The sequence below is a fragment of the Bubalus bubalis genome, chromosome 1, assembly GCF_019923935.1.
Source record: "Bubalus bubalis isolate 160015118507 breed Murrah chromosome 1, NDDB_SH_1, whole genome shotgun sequence".
NCBI classification, from domain to species: Eukaryota; Metazoa; Chordata; class Mammalia; order Artiodactyla; family Bovidae; genus Bubalus; species Bubalus bubalis.
The window spans coordinates 175,927,374-175,942,661 of record NC_059157.1 but is presented as its reverse complement, the minus strand read 5'-3'; the positions used below and the strand labels follow the sequence as shown (position 1 = coordinate 175,942,661).

The 15,288-nt window shown below is 44.1% G+C and overlaps 1 protein-coding gene and 1 non-coding gene across 10 annotated transcripts in view; one reads left to right on the top strand and one right to left on the bottom strand.

Moving 5' to 3' along the window:
- The window catches only part of DZIP1L (DAZ interacting zinc finger protein 1 like), a 74,897-nt gene that overhangs the window by 45,657 nt on the left and 13,952 nt on the right, over positions 1–15,288 (bottom strand). For 8 of the 9 annotated variants that reach the window (XM_044946779.2, XM_044946788.2, XM_044946784.2 and 5 more), the window contains exons 3-4: positions 4,101–4,682; positions 1,962–2,046 (exon numbers count right to left, since the gene is read on the bottom strand). In XM_044946779.2, coding sequence (XP_044802714.2) covers positions 1,962–2,046; positions 4,101–4,601 — 586 coding nt within the window. In that variant the 5' untranslated portion in view covers positions 4,602–4,682. The remainder of the gene's footprint in view (positions 1–1,961; positions 2,047–4,100; positions 4,683–15,288) is intronic. The other variant, XM_044946804.2, reaches the window with a different exon arrangement.
- TRNAW-CCA lies at positions 7,840–7,912 on the top strand. Its single transcript has one exon. It is a non-coding gene; the product is annotated as a tRNA-Trp (tRNA).

Sequence of the window (15,288 nt, the reverse complement as noted above, 5' to 3'; positions counted from 1 at the left end):
TTTTGTGATCCCATGGACTGTAGCCTACCAGGCTCCTCTGTCCATGGGATTTCCTTATGAACATATTTTTCCTCTCCGTATTTTCCCACCACTGTACATTAAGGAAGTAATAAGGATCATGCACAAGGATTTATGCACAAGAATGTTGCCACCATGTGATTTATAATTGGGGAATGTTTTAGTTATCCAAATAAATTAAGAAACAATTCAGTTTTGAAATAAATTATGATCAGCACATGATGAAATACTATTCAACCATAAAAACCATATTTACAAAGATGATTTAATGATTTGGGAAAATATGATATATTCTTAATTGAAAATAAGCAGTATCAAAACTGCATCCTATATGATAATATTCATACACAAAAAATAATGACCATGGACACACCAACATATTAGCTGCAGATGATATCGTCCATGATTTTTATTTTCTCTTTTCTACCTTTCTGCATTTAAATTTTCTATATCAAAGGCATATATTTTCCAATTTTTTACTGTGGTAAATATACCTAACATAAAATTTACCATCTTAGCCATTTTTAAATGTACAGTTCGGTAGGATTAAATACATCCATATTGTTGTTCAACCATCACCACCACCCATCTTCAGGACATTCTTCATCTTGTAAAACAGAATCTCTGTCCTTACTAAACACGAACTTCCCATCCCCTTTTCCTCCAGCCCCTAGCAACCTCCATTCTACTTTCTGTTTCTATGCATTTGGCTATTCTATGTACGTCATATAAGTGAAATCATATGGTATTTGTCCTTTTTTAACTGACAGTTCACTTAGCAAAATAACCTATTGTAGTAAATTGCAGAAGGACCTTTCTTTTTAAGGCTGAAAAATATTTCTTTGTATCTCTCTCTCTCTCTCTCTCTCTATATATATATATATATATATACACACACACACACACACACACACATACATACATATACCACATTTTGCTTATTCATTCATCTGTCAGTGGACATTTGGGTTGCTTCTACACCTTTAGTTACTGTGAATAATGCTCCTATGAAGATGAGTGTACAACTATCTCTTCAAAAACATATATCTTTTCCAGAAAAAAGTATTTAATAAATAGAAAATCTGTTTTTCTTTAGTTGCCTCCAATGTAGATCCAAGAAGAATCAGATATATAATAAATGCATAGTAACTAGGTGACTAGTGCTATTTTAAAACTCTGTTCTTTCAAAATGAAATTAAAATAAAGGGAAAAATGTTTTATTCAATGAGATTTTATATTTAATTTATATTACATTTTATCATAATATATTTGCATTAACAGATATTTCTTACTGAACCTCAAAAAAATCTCTTAAAGGGGAAAACATATAGTCTTGCTACTTGTTTTGGAATTTGAAACAGTAAAATGACAGTGATTAAATCATAATGAATTCATGTACATTAAAAAGTCAAAGAACTGCTCTGACTGCTCCTTAGGCCCAGTTAGGCTTATTCACAGTCAGCACCAGATTCACAGAAGGCTGGGAGGTAAGGGCCGGTCCAAGTCACTGTGTCTAATTGCCCCGGTCACAGGCAAGGACACTGAGATTCGGAGAGAGAAACCACCCTAGCCATGGTCACATAAGAGAAGGGGACAAACTGAAGGCTGGAACCTACCTGTCTGACTCCCAGCCCTTTTTCTCTAAACATGGGGTCAGAAACGTTCCTACCCACTGTGGGATCCCTCCACGTGGATGGTGGGATCACCGGCTCCTCGATTGGACGATGAGGTTCTGACCTATGTACATGCCCTCCACTTGCTGAGCTGGGCTGGGAGTCAGACAGGCAGCGTCCAGGCTTTGTTCTGTCCCTTATATCATGTGACCATGGTCAGTGTTTCCTTTCTGAGTCTCAGTGTTCTTGACTGTGAATGGGACAGACTGAGTGACTCTGAAGGGCCCTTACCTCCCAGCCTTCTAGAGAAGCCCAGGCCCTTCCACTCACCGCCTTCCACCATGCCTGCGTGCCTGCGCTGGATGTGACCCCGGAGAAAGGTGGCGTTCATGAAGGTCTTGTCACACAGGTGGCACTACACAGAGGGAAGCAGTGGGAAGTGCAGGATCAGCTCACCTGAGTCATCCTGGGATGATTCTACCTCTATCAACACTCCCATTCCTTGGGAACCCTGGGCTGCTTCACAAATGAAGAGTTTGATTTACAAAGTAAGGTAGTGATGCAAATCATATATATATACATATACATATCATATATGTATACATATATAAAACATATATATATACATATATACGTTGCTGTTGTTTAGTTGCTAACTCATGTCCAACTCTTTTGCAACCCTATGAGCTGTTGCCCCCCAGGTACCTCTGTCCATGGGATTTTCCAGACAAGAATACTGTAGTGGGCTGCCACTTCCTTCTCCAGGAAATCTTCCCAACCCAGGGGTCAAACCTGCATCTCCTGCATTGCTGGCGGATACTTTACCACTGAGCCATTAAATACACATATATATTTTTTATACAGCCCCTTCAAAATATTTATTTTCTGAGCTTTAAAACACTACCAGTGCTGTAGGGAGCTATGAACAAAAACTAGGCATTTGATGATACTAAGGAATTTTTGTTGGTTTTTCAGGGCATGATGATGGTATTATGCTTATGTTTAAAAGCGGGAGTCCTTGCCTTTCAGAGATACAAAGTGAAATATTTACAGATAAAGTCATATGACTGATACACTTCAAAATAATCCAGGGGTGGGGGGAAGTGTGTAGGGGAACGAATGCAACAACATTGGCCATGAGCTGAAAACTATTGGGCTGGGTAGTATGCAGATGAAGGCTCGTTATATTATTCTCTCTACTTTTGTATACATTTGATATTTTCCATAATTTTCCCCTCCTCCCCCACTTCCCTGCTTCCCCTTTCCCACCGCAAGCAGCACATTCACAAACCAGGCACCAAACACGGCCCTCTGCCATGCCAGCTCTGAACCTGGGAAAATGAAATACTGGCTTTGCAGTGGCCCAACTTGCTACCACACAGCCAGACTCTTTCTGAGAATGGAATCCACACTGACAAAGAACTGCCAGGAGCTGCAGAGAGAGAAGCTAGATTCTGGTGCCATTATCTGAGTCCACCATAATCCTGGATTTTTCAGTTAAATTAACCAACAAATTCCTTATTGGCCTAAGCCAGGTTAAACTGCTGTTTTGTAATTTACTACTGGAAAAGATCTGGCCCTTTTATCATAATTAACATTGTATTAATTGCATCAATTACCATTCTAGTCTCTACATCATATCTTAGTGATTCCTTCTGTCCAGTCACCCTTACACTGTGAATTTCTGAAAAATCTGAACCAGCATGATTGATGCCTTCATCCTCAGAGCCTGCCAGAGGATCTAGCCACCAACAATTCATTAAAGGGCAACTGATCCCAATCTACACTTTTCATGTAAAGAGACACAAATGCTCAAATGCCACTTTGGGTGATAAGCTGTCACTTGGTTGACTAATGGGGTCACTTTTCCAGAACGGGCTTGTCTTCACCAGTTCCTTGTCACACACTGATTTCACACATACGCTCACACATCTCTTATACATGTTTATCACATCACACCTCTACACACACACAAAGCCTTCACACATACACACTTAGGCCTCTACACACATACACACCCTTCATACATCCACACATGCGAGAAAAGTGTATCTTTACATGCACATTTTACATAAGTGTGTTATATGCCACACACTCTACATACACACATGCACACACCATTCACAGACATAACCCTCCAAGCAATCATATACACACCTTAGGTATGTTTACCCACCATCTGTAAACTCACACACACCCTACGTATGTTCACACATGCACACATGAGACATAACACATAAGACATCTATACTCTGAACTCAGACACACCTGCCACACAACTCCACATGCATTGTAGACCTAACCAGACTGCAGGGGGCTCTCTGGTGATGAACGGCATCTCTAAAACCTGCTCCCAGCCCCAGTGAGAATGGCCACAGCTGCCTCGGGGCCCAGGCGGCAGTGCCACAGAGGTGGCCACTGGCTGGGCACACAGCCCTCCCAGGGTCCCCGCCCCACAGCGGTGCTCACGGTGTGGTAGCTGTGGGCGCCCGTCTGCAGGAGCAGCTGCTGCAGGGCACTGATCATCTTGCGCCGCCGCCGGCTCTCCTCCCGCACACCCTTGAGCTCGTCGGCCTGGCGGCCCAGCTCCTGCTGGCCGCGCTCCTGCTGGCCCAGGCTGGCTTGCAGCCGTGCCTCCAGCTGGGCCACGCTGGTGCTGAGGCAGTCCTGGCAGTGCAGCAGGTACTCGATGCTGAGCTGCGCCAGCCGCAGCACCTTGAGCAGCACTGGGTCCACGGGCTGCCCGCAGCGGCCGCACACCTCCCGGTCCAGGTTGCAGAAAGTGACACTGGCAATGTTCTCCTGCAGGGTAGCCACGTCCAGCTCCCGTGCCACGCGGTCCACATCCAGGGCACTGATGCGCCTCCAGTCCACACTCTCACGGCGAGGCTGGAACTTGAAGGTGGGGAGAGTGTAGGCCCCAAAGAGGAGGCCACTGAGGCCCTGGGCAGTGGTGGTGGGAGACTGCATGGGTGGGGGAAGCCCTGGGCTGGCCACCGGGGAAGGGTGCCACCAAGGCCACGGCAACAGGCACAGGAGCTGAGAGAGGGCCTAGAAAATGAGAAGAGAGTCGAAGTTAGGCCTGCCGCATGTGGCTGCGTGTACCATACTGGACAGCAGGAGCCTTAGTGTGCAGTGTGCGCCAACATGGCCAAAGCAAGCTGTGGGCTTTACAACACACAAATGTGGGTTCAGATCCTCAGCCTTGAGCAAGATCCTTTGTATTATTAAGCCTCCATGTGTACTGGGAATCATGGTGCCTCCTCTGCAAGCCTGTGGTTAGAAATGAGGCAGGAAAAACACCCAGCCCAGTGCCTGACACACAGCAGGTCCTCAGTGTACCCCCCCCACCACCACCATGCCCAAGTGCACTGCAAGAGTGCCTGCCAGAGGGCTGGGTCAGGAGGGAGCTGTCAAATGTATATGGAAGCCTTTCTGCAACCCTATACTGATCTCAGGATAAAGTCCAGTAACTTTGCCTTGGGAGGCAGAGCCACTTAACAGTGGACATTAAATGGTTCTCCTTCGGTAACTGCAAAAATTTAATGGATGGGATGGGCTACAGTTTCCAGTTTCCCCAGCTGTAAGGTGGACCCATATGATCATGTTTTCTTTAGTGGGATGTGAGTGAAATGATGTCCACCTCTGCCACGAGGTGGCGCTCAAGACAGCAGTTGGGTCTCTGCACAGAGATCTTGTTCAGTCCACGATGGTCTCTTTTCCAATCCTTACGGTTTAGAAAACAGCTCCAGTTTGTTGTTAAAAGACTCAGATTCTACTCGCCACTCTCTTGTTAGACAAAGAAATTGTTCTCTTTGTAACTTTACAATAGCAACTGCAATTTAAAATGAACATTCCACTACTAAGAATTATAGTTTATTCCACAGATAAACTCATACAGGTGTGCAAAGGTGCTTGTGCAAAAATTGTCATTGTAGTATTATTTGTAATAGTAAAGTACAAGAAAATTATAAGAAAGTACAAAAGTAAGATATCTCTATACATGAAATACTACGCAGCTATTAATAAGAAGGCAGCCTTTTATGTACTGATAGAGAATAATGACTATATATACACACATATATATGCATTTCTGTTTAAATAATATATTAACATGACATTTAATAATAATTTGTAAAAATAAAGGAGATCGATGTATCTCACATATGTATGGGTATACACACACACACACACACACACACACACACACACACATATATATATATGAGCTTCCCAGATAGTTTAGTGGTAAAGAATCCACCTGCAATGCAGGAGACCTGGGTTCAATCCCTGGGTAGGGAGGATCTACTGGAGAAAGAAATGGCAACCCACTCCAGTATTCTTGCCTGGAAAATTCTATGGACAGAGGAGCCTGGTGGGCTACAGTTCATGTGGTTGCAAAGAGTCAGACATGACTGAACACACACACACACACACACAGGCTCCAAAGCTTGTGGACTTTGAACTGCCCTATATCAATTCTTGAGGCTATCTGTCCTACAATTTTGCTTTGATCAGATCATCACTCCTTATCCATCAAATTCATCCACTCATTCACTCAACCTCCCCCCGTTTAGAGCATGCCTACCTTGGCCAGGCCTGGTGCCAGGCACTGGGGCCACGGAGATGCATTAACCACACAGCTGCCGCCCATTCCCCACCCCAGCAGCTTAGCACACAGCTCCTTGCTGCCACAGGACCCAGTGCAAACCCTTAGCCTGGTCTTGAAGCTGCCACTGGATGCCACTGACCCACCTTTCCCATTTCAGCTCCCACACTTCCCTTTCTCAGATACTCCTCCTCAACACAAACTCCAGGAAAAAAAAAATCCAGCCACAAGCATACCAACCATGGCCATGAGGAGACTAGCACGTTTCTCTTAATAAGGTACATTATTTTTTAAAAAAAAAGAAGGCAGGTGACATGACACTCACCATGTTCAGCTGCTGGCTGCAACCTTGTCACCACAGCCTCAGAGACAATTGCCACAACAAGCTGTACCTTGGAGCAACAGAGGTTACCAGGCGTGCTGTGGGCGAGGGTAACAGGACTCCTGCTTCCTGTCTTCCCACAGACCAGGAGCTCACCTGAGAACCTGCTGTTTAACTATTTAAGCTTTGGCCTCAGATGTCTGCCCACAGCCCCTCTCTAATAATAAGGCCAAGAAAGTTCCGTCAGCCACTCTCTCGGCTTGCCTCCCACTTCTTTGAATGCCTCTCCCTTGAACAGTTACTCTTTTTGCCCTTCCTTTAAGGCAGAGTATGCCGTGCCCCCGTGACAGTCTGCTGTCCACCCCCAACCTGTCACTCCCAGACATGCTCCCTGGGGATGAGCTCACACATACCCTTAGCTTCAGCTACCATAAGCCTCAGCCACTCCCAAATCTGTTTTTCACAGGCCTATCTCTTGATATCTTTAGATTGACCTTCCAATATTGATTATTCTGGCTTCCCTAATAGCTCAGTTGGTAAAGAATCCGCCTGCAATGCAGGAGACCCCAGCTCGATTCCTGGGTTGGGAAGATCTGCTGGAGAAGGGATAGGCTACCCACTCTAGTATTCTTGGGCTTCCCTTGTGGCTCAGCTGGTAAAGAATCCGCCTGCAATGTGGGAGACCTGGGTTCAGTCTCTGGGTTGGGAAGATCCCTGGAGAAGGGAAAGGCTACCCACTCCAGTATTCTGGCCTGGAGAATTCCATGCACTTTAAAGTCCATGGGGTTGCAGAGAGTTGGACACGAATGAGTGACTTAAAAAAAAATTGATTATACTGAAATAGCAACGGAGAAGGCAATGACAACCCACTCCAGTACCCCTGCCTGGAAAATCCCATGGACGGAGGAGCCTGGTAGGCTGCGGTCCATGGGGTCACTAAGTTGGACACGACTGAGCGTCTTCACTTTCACTTTTCACTTTCATGCATTGGAGAAGGAAATGGCAACCCACTCCAGTGTTCTTGCCTGGAGAATCCCAGGGACGGGGGAGCCTGGTGGGCTCCCGTCTATGGGGTTGCATAGAGTCGGACACGACTGAAGTGACTTAGCAGCAGCAGTAGCAGCAGCAGAAATAGAAAATCTAAATTCCATTAGGACCAGGAAGGTAATGTTAGTTAAACGTAGGAAACATGCCAGGCATAAGAAAAACCATAAGTTTGATGATAAGTGGCAACTAATTCCCTAACTTAGTGTCCAAGATGTAACTGGGCAGGGACTTCCCTGGTAGTCCAGGGGCTAAGACTCCATGCTCCCAATGCAGGGGGCCCAGGTTCGAACCCTGGCCAGGGAAGTAGATTCCACATGCCGCAAGAAAGATTGAAGATCCTATGTGCTACCACTAAAACTAGCTGTAGCCAAATAAATAATTTAAAAGATACAACTGGGCTGTGGTTCTCAAGTGTGGTTGCTGGCCGGCAGCATCAGCATCAACCAGAAACTCATTAGAAATGCAGATCTTCAGACTAACTGACTGAGAACCACTGCAGGGAGTGTTGGCATAGGAAGCATCAGGGACTGGCAAAATAGGGAGTGCATGCCCTGTTTACAAGGGGCAGCCACCACTGAGCTTCAGCCATACGGGAAGGGATGTTCTGTGTTCCTTGTGGGCTAATTCCAAATTCATTAAGAAGATATTCAAGTAGGTATGGGCAATACGGTGAAGTAGGAAGACCCCAGCTCACCTCCTCCCACAGACACACCAAAATTACAACTATTTACAGGAATAATTATTTACAGGAATGACCTGAACACTAGCAGAAAAGATTTTCCACAACTAAAGATATAAAGAAGAAACTCTAAGCTAGGTAAAGGGATTGGGGGCAGTGGGTGAGTGACCCACAAACAAGAGGATAATGACAATTGCGGAGGTTCTCCCCAAGGAAGAAGGGGTCTGAGCCCCACCTCACGGCTCCCAGCCCAGGGGTAATGCACCATGAAGATGAGTTCCCAGAACATCTGACTCTGAAGGCCAGCGGGGCTTGCATGCTTGCATATGGGAGAGCTGCCACTAGCCCTGAGCCCCATAGCCAGCTGTTCCAGGACTCACCCCTGCTCACCAGGGGGCTGGCAGCCACCATGGGAGGCAGGGCCACCCACGCCTACCAGCACACTCACAGCAGCTAGCCCAGCCACATAGAAAGGCCCACTCAGCCCACATAGCTGGCACCCCTAGAGCAAATAGCTCTGGTGACCAGGGGGGAGTTCGGTGCTAGGCTCCATGGACGTGTCCTGCGTAATGCCACTTCTCCAAGATCTGGAAACAAAACCTGACCTACCTAATACAAGAAATAAACAGAGAATTAGACAAAATGAGGAAGACTCATTTCAAAACTCATTTGAAATGAGTTTCAAATGAAGGAACAAGATCAAACCCCAAAAGAATCAAGTGGAGATTTGCAATCTACCCAATGAAGAATTCAAGGTCATGATCATAAAGATGCTCCACAAACTCAGGAAAAGAATGCATGAACACATTGAGAAGTTTAACAAAGAGTTATAAAATATAAAGGAGAACCAAACAGATCTGAAGAATTTAACAACTGAAATAAAATATATACTAGAACAGGGGTCCCCAACTCCCCAGTGGACCCCAGTACTGATCCACAGTCCGATAGGAACCAGACTGCACAGCAGGAGGTGAGCGGCAGGCGATCTAATGAAACTTCATCTACTGTTCCCCACCACTCACATTACTGCCTGAACCATTCTGACCGAGTCAAGGAAACTGTCTTCCATGAAACCAGTTCCTGGTGCCGTAAAGGTTGGGGACTGCTACACTTGAAGGAATCAATAGTAGGTTAGATGATACAGATGAATGGATTAGTGAACTAATCCATTCTACTAATCTAATTCTACTATTAGAATAGTAGAAATCACCCAAAGTGAAAAGAAGAATGAATTTTTTAAAGTGAGTGCAGGGCTTCCCTGGTGGCTCAGTGGTAAAGAATCTGCCTGCCAATACAAGAGATGTGGGTTCAATCCCTGGTCTGAGAAGATCCCACATGCCAAGGAACAACTAAGCCCATGTGCCACAAGTATCAAGCCTGTGCTCCAGAGACCAGGAAACACAACTACTGAAGTCTGCCCGCCCAAGAGCCAGCGCTCAGCAACAAGTGAAGCCACTACAATGAGGAGCCCACGCACCACAACCAGAGAGCCGTGCCTGCTCACAGAAACGAGAGAAACGGCCATGCAGCAACAAAGACCCAGGACAGCCAAAAAATAATAAAATTTTTTTTAATTTTTAAGTGAGGGAAGTTTAAGTGATCTCTGGGACAAAATCAATTATACTAACATTCGTATTATAAAGATCCCAGAAGAAGAGAGAGAAAAGGGAAGAGAATTTATTTGAAGAAATAAAAGTTGAAAACTTCCCTAGCCTGTGCAAGAAAGCAGACATCCAAGTCCTGGAAGCACAAAGAGTCATAAACAAGACGAACCCAAAGAGTTCCATACCAAGACACATTAAACTTAAAAATGAAAAACATTCAAGATAACAAGAGAATCTTGAAAGTGGCAAAAGGTAAGCAACTAGTTAGGTACAGGGAACTCACATAAAACTATGAGCTGACTTTTCAATAAAACTTTTCAGGCCAGAAGGGAGTGGCATGACATGAAAAGATGCTCAGAATCACTCATCATCAGGGAAATGCAAACTAAAACTACAGTGAGATATCACCTCTCACCTGTCAGAATGGCTATCATCAAGAAGACAAGAAATAACAAGTGTTAAGAAGTAGAGAAAAGTGAGCCCTCAAGCACTGTTGGTGAGATTGTAAACTAGTACAACTCTATGGAAAACAGTATGGAGGAGAGTCTTCAAAAAATTAAAAATAAAACTACCATACAGTCCCGAAATTCCACTTCTGGGTATTTTTCTAAGGAAAACAAAAGCACTAATTCAAAAAGATACCTGCACTCCTGTGTTCACTAGAGCATTATTTACAACAGTCAAGATATGGAAGCAACCTAAGTGTCCATCAACATATGAATGGATAAAGGAGATAAATATATATATATATATGTATGTATGTATGTATTACTCAGCCATAAAAAAGAATGAAATCTTGCCATTTACAACAATATCGATGGGCATAGAGGGTATTATGCTAAGTGAAATAAGTCAGACACAGAAAGACAAATACCGTATGATCTCACTTAGTATGGAATCTAAAAAACAAAACAAGTGAAAAAACATAAAACAGAAACAGACTTATAGATACAGAGAAAAAAACTGGTGATTGCCAGAGGGGAGTGGGGCGGAGGAATGAGTACAGCAGGTGAGGGAGATTAAGAGGTACAAACTTTCAGTTACAAAATAAATAAGCACTAAGATGTCATGTAGAGCATTGAGAACACAGTCAATAAAATTATAATACCTTTGTATGGTGACAGATGGTAACTAGACTTATAGTGGTAATCATTCAGTAAAGTATAAAACTATTGAATCACTATGTTGTACCCCTAAAACCAATATACTACTGTAAGTCAAATATATGTCAATAAAAATTAAGATATTCAAACACTTCTACAAACTGTTTCCCAACTACCTTTCTAACTGAATTTCCCACCTACCATTTACTTGCTGTCCAAACTTTCATATCTCTGGGTTATTTATCAATAGGCACAGTTTTTAATGCTTTACAAGGAATAACTCGAGACTTCCAATTCAAGATGGTGGAGTAGAAGGAAGTGTGTTCGTCTCCTCCTCCAAGAGCACCAAAATTGCAACTACTTGTTGAACAATTGTCCACAGGAGTGGAGCAGAGCAGGACTATATGGTCCTTCCCCAGCCTGCACCATGTCCTCTGCCTGCCTTTTGCCTGCGGAAAACTTTAGTCAAAAAATAAGTTTAATCAGAGAAGTGAGAAATGCTGAAACAAAGGAAAACCGTCTAAGGAAACTAAGTAATAATAATGTAGTCATTAAGTAGAGTCAAGGACCTTTAGTTCTTTCTCAAGGGCTAAAGATAATATTCTGAGCCATATCCTGTGAGCTGTCTTATAGATATACCAAAACACCAGGTGGAGAAGTTAACTACTTGATGACCAGACTACCCAGGACATGAGTTGCCACAATTCAGGGAACTGATGCAAAGAAATGGGAACAAGTGCAGCCAGGAACTGAAGATTCAGATCAGATCAGTCGCTCAGTCGTGTCTGACTCTTTGCGAACCCATGAATCGCAGCATGCCAGGCCTCCCTGTCCATCACCAACTCCCGGAGTTCAACCAGACTCACGTCCATCGAGTCAGTGATGCCATCCAGCCATCTCATCCTCTGGCGTCCCCTTCTCCTCCTGCCCCCAATCCCTCCCAGCATCAGAGTCTTTTCCAATGAGTCAACTCTTCGCATGAGGTGGCCAAAGGACTGGAGTTTCAGCTTTAGCATCATTCCTTCCAAAGAAATCCCAGGGCTGATCTCCTTCACAATGGACTGGTTGGATCTCCTTGCAGTCCAAGGGACTCTCAAGAGTCTTCTCCAACACCACAGTTCAAAAGCATCAGTTCTTCGGCGCTCAGCCTTCTTCACAGTCCAACTCTTACATCCATACATGACCACAGGAAAAACCATAGCCTTGACTAGACGAACCTTTGTTGGCAAAGTAATGTCTGCTTTTGAATATGCTATCTAGGTTGGTCATAACTTTCCTTCCAAGGAGTAAGCGTCTTTTAATTTCATGGCTGCAGTCACCATCTGCAGTGATGTTGGAGCCCAGAAAAATAAAGTCTGACACTGTTTCCACTGTTTCCCCATCTATTTCCCATGAAGTGGTGGGACCGGATGCCATGATCTTCATTTTCTGAATGTTGAGCTTTAAGCCAACTTTTTCACTCTCCGCTTTCGCTTTCATCAAGAGGCTTTTGAGTTCCTCTTCACTTTCTGCCATAAGGGTGGTGTCATCTGCATATCTGAGGTTATTGATATTTCTCCCAGCAATTTTGATTCCAGCTTGTGTTTCTTCCAGTCCAGCGTTTCTCATGATGTACTCTGCAAAGAAGTTAAATAAACAGGGTGACAATATACAGCCTTGACGAACTCCTTTTCCTATTTGGAACCAGTCTGTTGTTCCATGTCCAGTTCTAACTGTTGCTTCCTGACCTAAAACAATCAAGATGATGCTACTCAGACAACTGATGACCATTTGGAAGATGACTGTTAGAAATGACTATACTGGTACTGCATCTTTCCCAGACACACACTTTGTCCATAAAAGCTCTCACCCTCTGCTTGGGCGAGGGGGCCACCCACCCCCAGTTGCCAGCATGTGAAATAAACCGAACTTTCCTTTCCACCAACCTGGCCTATTTACTGACTTTTGAATGGCAAGCAGCCAGGTCCCTAACGCACACCTTTCAGTAACAGAAGGACACTGGAATCCACCAAAAAAAGAAACTCCATGTCCAAAGACAAAGAAGAAGCCACAGGAATGAGACAGAAATTGCTAGGCAGTCAGTGAAGGACTCTGAGACCTCGGTTTTGTTTTCAATAAACATCTCACTCCATTAGTCTGAAGCTACACCTGTTGTCACAAATTCCTGGAATGTGTCCTTGGTCTGATAAATTATCAGCAGTGGGATCCAGGGAAGAGCAGTAATTAACTTCCCATCCATTTGTCTGAGAAAAAAAACAACCCGAGATCATTAATCTTAAGGCCATTCAGATCAGTTCAGTCTCAGTCATTTCCGACTCTTTGAGAACCTATGAACTGCAGCACGCCAGGCCTCCCTGTCCATCACCAATTCCCAGAGTTTACTCAAACTCACGTCCATTGAGTCAGTGATGCCATCCAACCGTCTCATCCTCCATCGTCTCCTTCTCCTCCCACCTTCAATCTTTCCCACCATCAGGGTCTTTTCAAATGAGACAGTTCTTCGCATCAGGTAGCCAAAGTACTGGAGTTTCAGCTTCAGCATCAGTCCTTCCAATGAATATTCAGGACTCATTTCCTTTATGATTGACTGGTTGGATCTCCTTGGAGTCCAAGAGACTCTCAAGAGTCTTCTCCAACACCACAGTTCAAAAGCATCAATTCTTCAGCACTCAGCTTTCTTTCTAGTCCAACTCTCACATCCATACAAGACTACTGAAAAACCCATAGTCTTGACTAGACAGACCTTTGTTGGCAAAGTAATGTCTCTGCTTTTTAATGTGCTGTCTAGGCAATGGCACCCCACTTCAGTACTTTTGCCTAGAAAATCCCACGGACGGAGGAGCCTGGTAGGCTGCAGTCAATAGGGTCGCTAGAGTCGGACATGACTGAGCGACTTCACTTTCACTTTTGACTTTCTTGCATTGGAGAAGGAAATGGCAACCCACTCCAGTGTTCTTGCTTGGAGAATCCCAGGGACAGGGAGGCCTGGTGGGCTGCCGTCTGTGGGGTTGCACAGAGTCAGACACGACTGAAGCGACTTAGTAGTAATAGTAGTAGTAGGTTGGTGATAACTTTTCTTCCAAGGAGCAAGAGTCTTTTAATTTCATGACTGCAGTCACCATCTGCAGTGATTTTGGAGCCCAAGAAAACAAAGTCTGTCATTGTTTCCACTGTTTCCCCATCTCTTTGCCATGAAGTCATGGGACCGGATGCCATGATCTTCATGTTTTAAATGTTGAGTTTTAAGCCAACTTTTTCACTCTCGTCTTTCACTTTCATCAAGAGGCTCTTTAGTTCTTCACTTTCTACCATAAGAGTGGTGTCATCTGCATATCTGAGGTTATTGATATTTCTCCCAGCAATCTTGGTTCCAGCTTGTGCTTCACTCAGCCCACCATTTCTCATGATGTACTCTGCATTTAGTTAAATAAGCAGAGTGACAATATACAGCCTTGACATACTTCTTTCCCTATTTGGAACCAGTCTGTTGTTCCATGTCCCATTCTAACTGTTGCTTCCTCACCTGCATACAGATTTCTCAAGAGGCAGGTCAGGTAGTCTGGTATTCCCATCTCTTTAAGAATTTTCCACAGTTTGTTGTGATCCACAGAGTCAAAGGCAATAAAGCAGAAGTAGATGCTTTTCTGGAACTCTCTTGCCTTTTCAATGATGTTTGCAATACATCTAGTCTATTTTAAAATGGCCAGGGGGCATGAAAAAGGATGATGATTTAATCCAAGGATCAAGAAAATTCATAAAGATGTTAAATTAAACATTGTGACCTTTAGACTGATTGGTTAAAAATGATGTATTTTAAGGACAGGAGCCAACAAAAAATGGACAAATTAATACTGGTAAGGATATAAAACTGCTGTAATACCCACCCTTTGGGAGACTCTTTACCCCCTCTCAGTGCCTATGCTGAGAGCTTTGTACTTTCCTTCTCTTTAATAAATCCTATTCACTTACTGTGTTTGCATGTTTGTGAAGTTCATGTTCCACAAACAAGAGCTCAGATTCTCATTTCAGCAAGATGGTAGAAGGGACACAATCATGATAACAACAACTCTCACAGCTGCTGGATGGGTGACCTACAGCCTGGACCATAATACCAAAGAAGTTCTCACACTACTGTGAAGGTTCTGAACCCCACATCAGGTTTCCCAGCCTAGGGATCTGACAAAGGACTGGGAATCCCCAGGGAATCTGGCCTTGAGGGCCAGAGAGATTTGACTATTGACCTTCTAGAGGACTGAGGGAAACAGAGACTCTAGTCTTGGAAGGCATAAACAA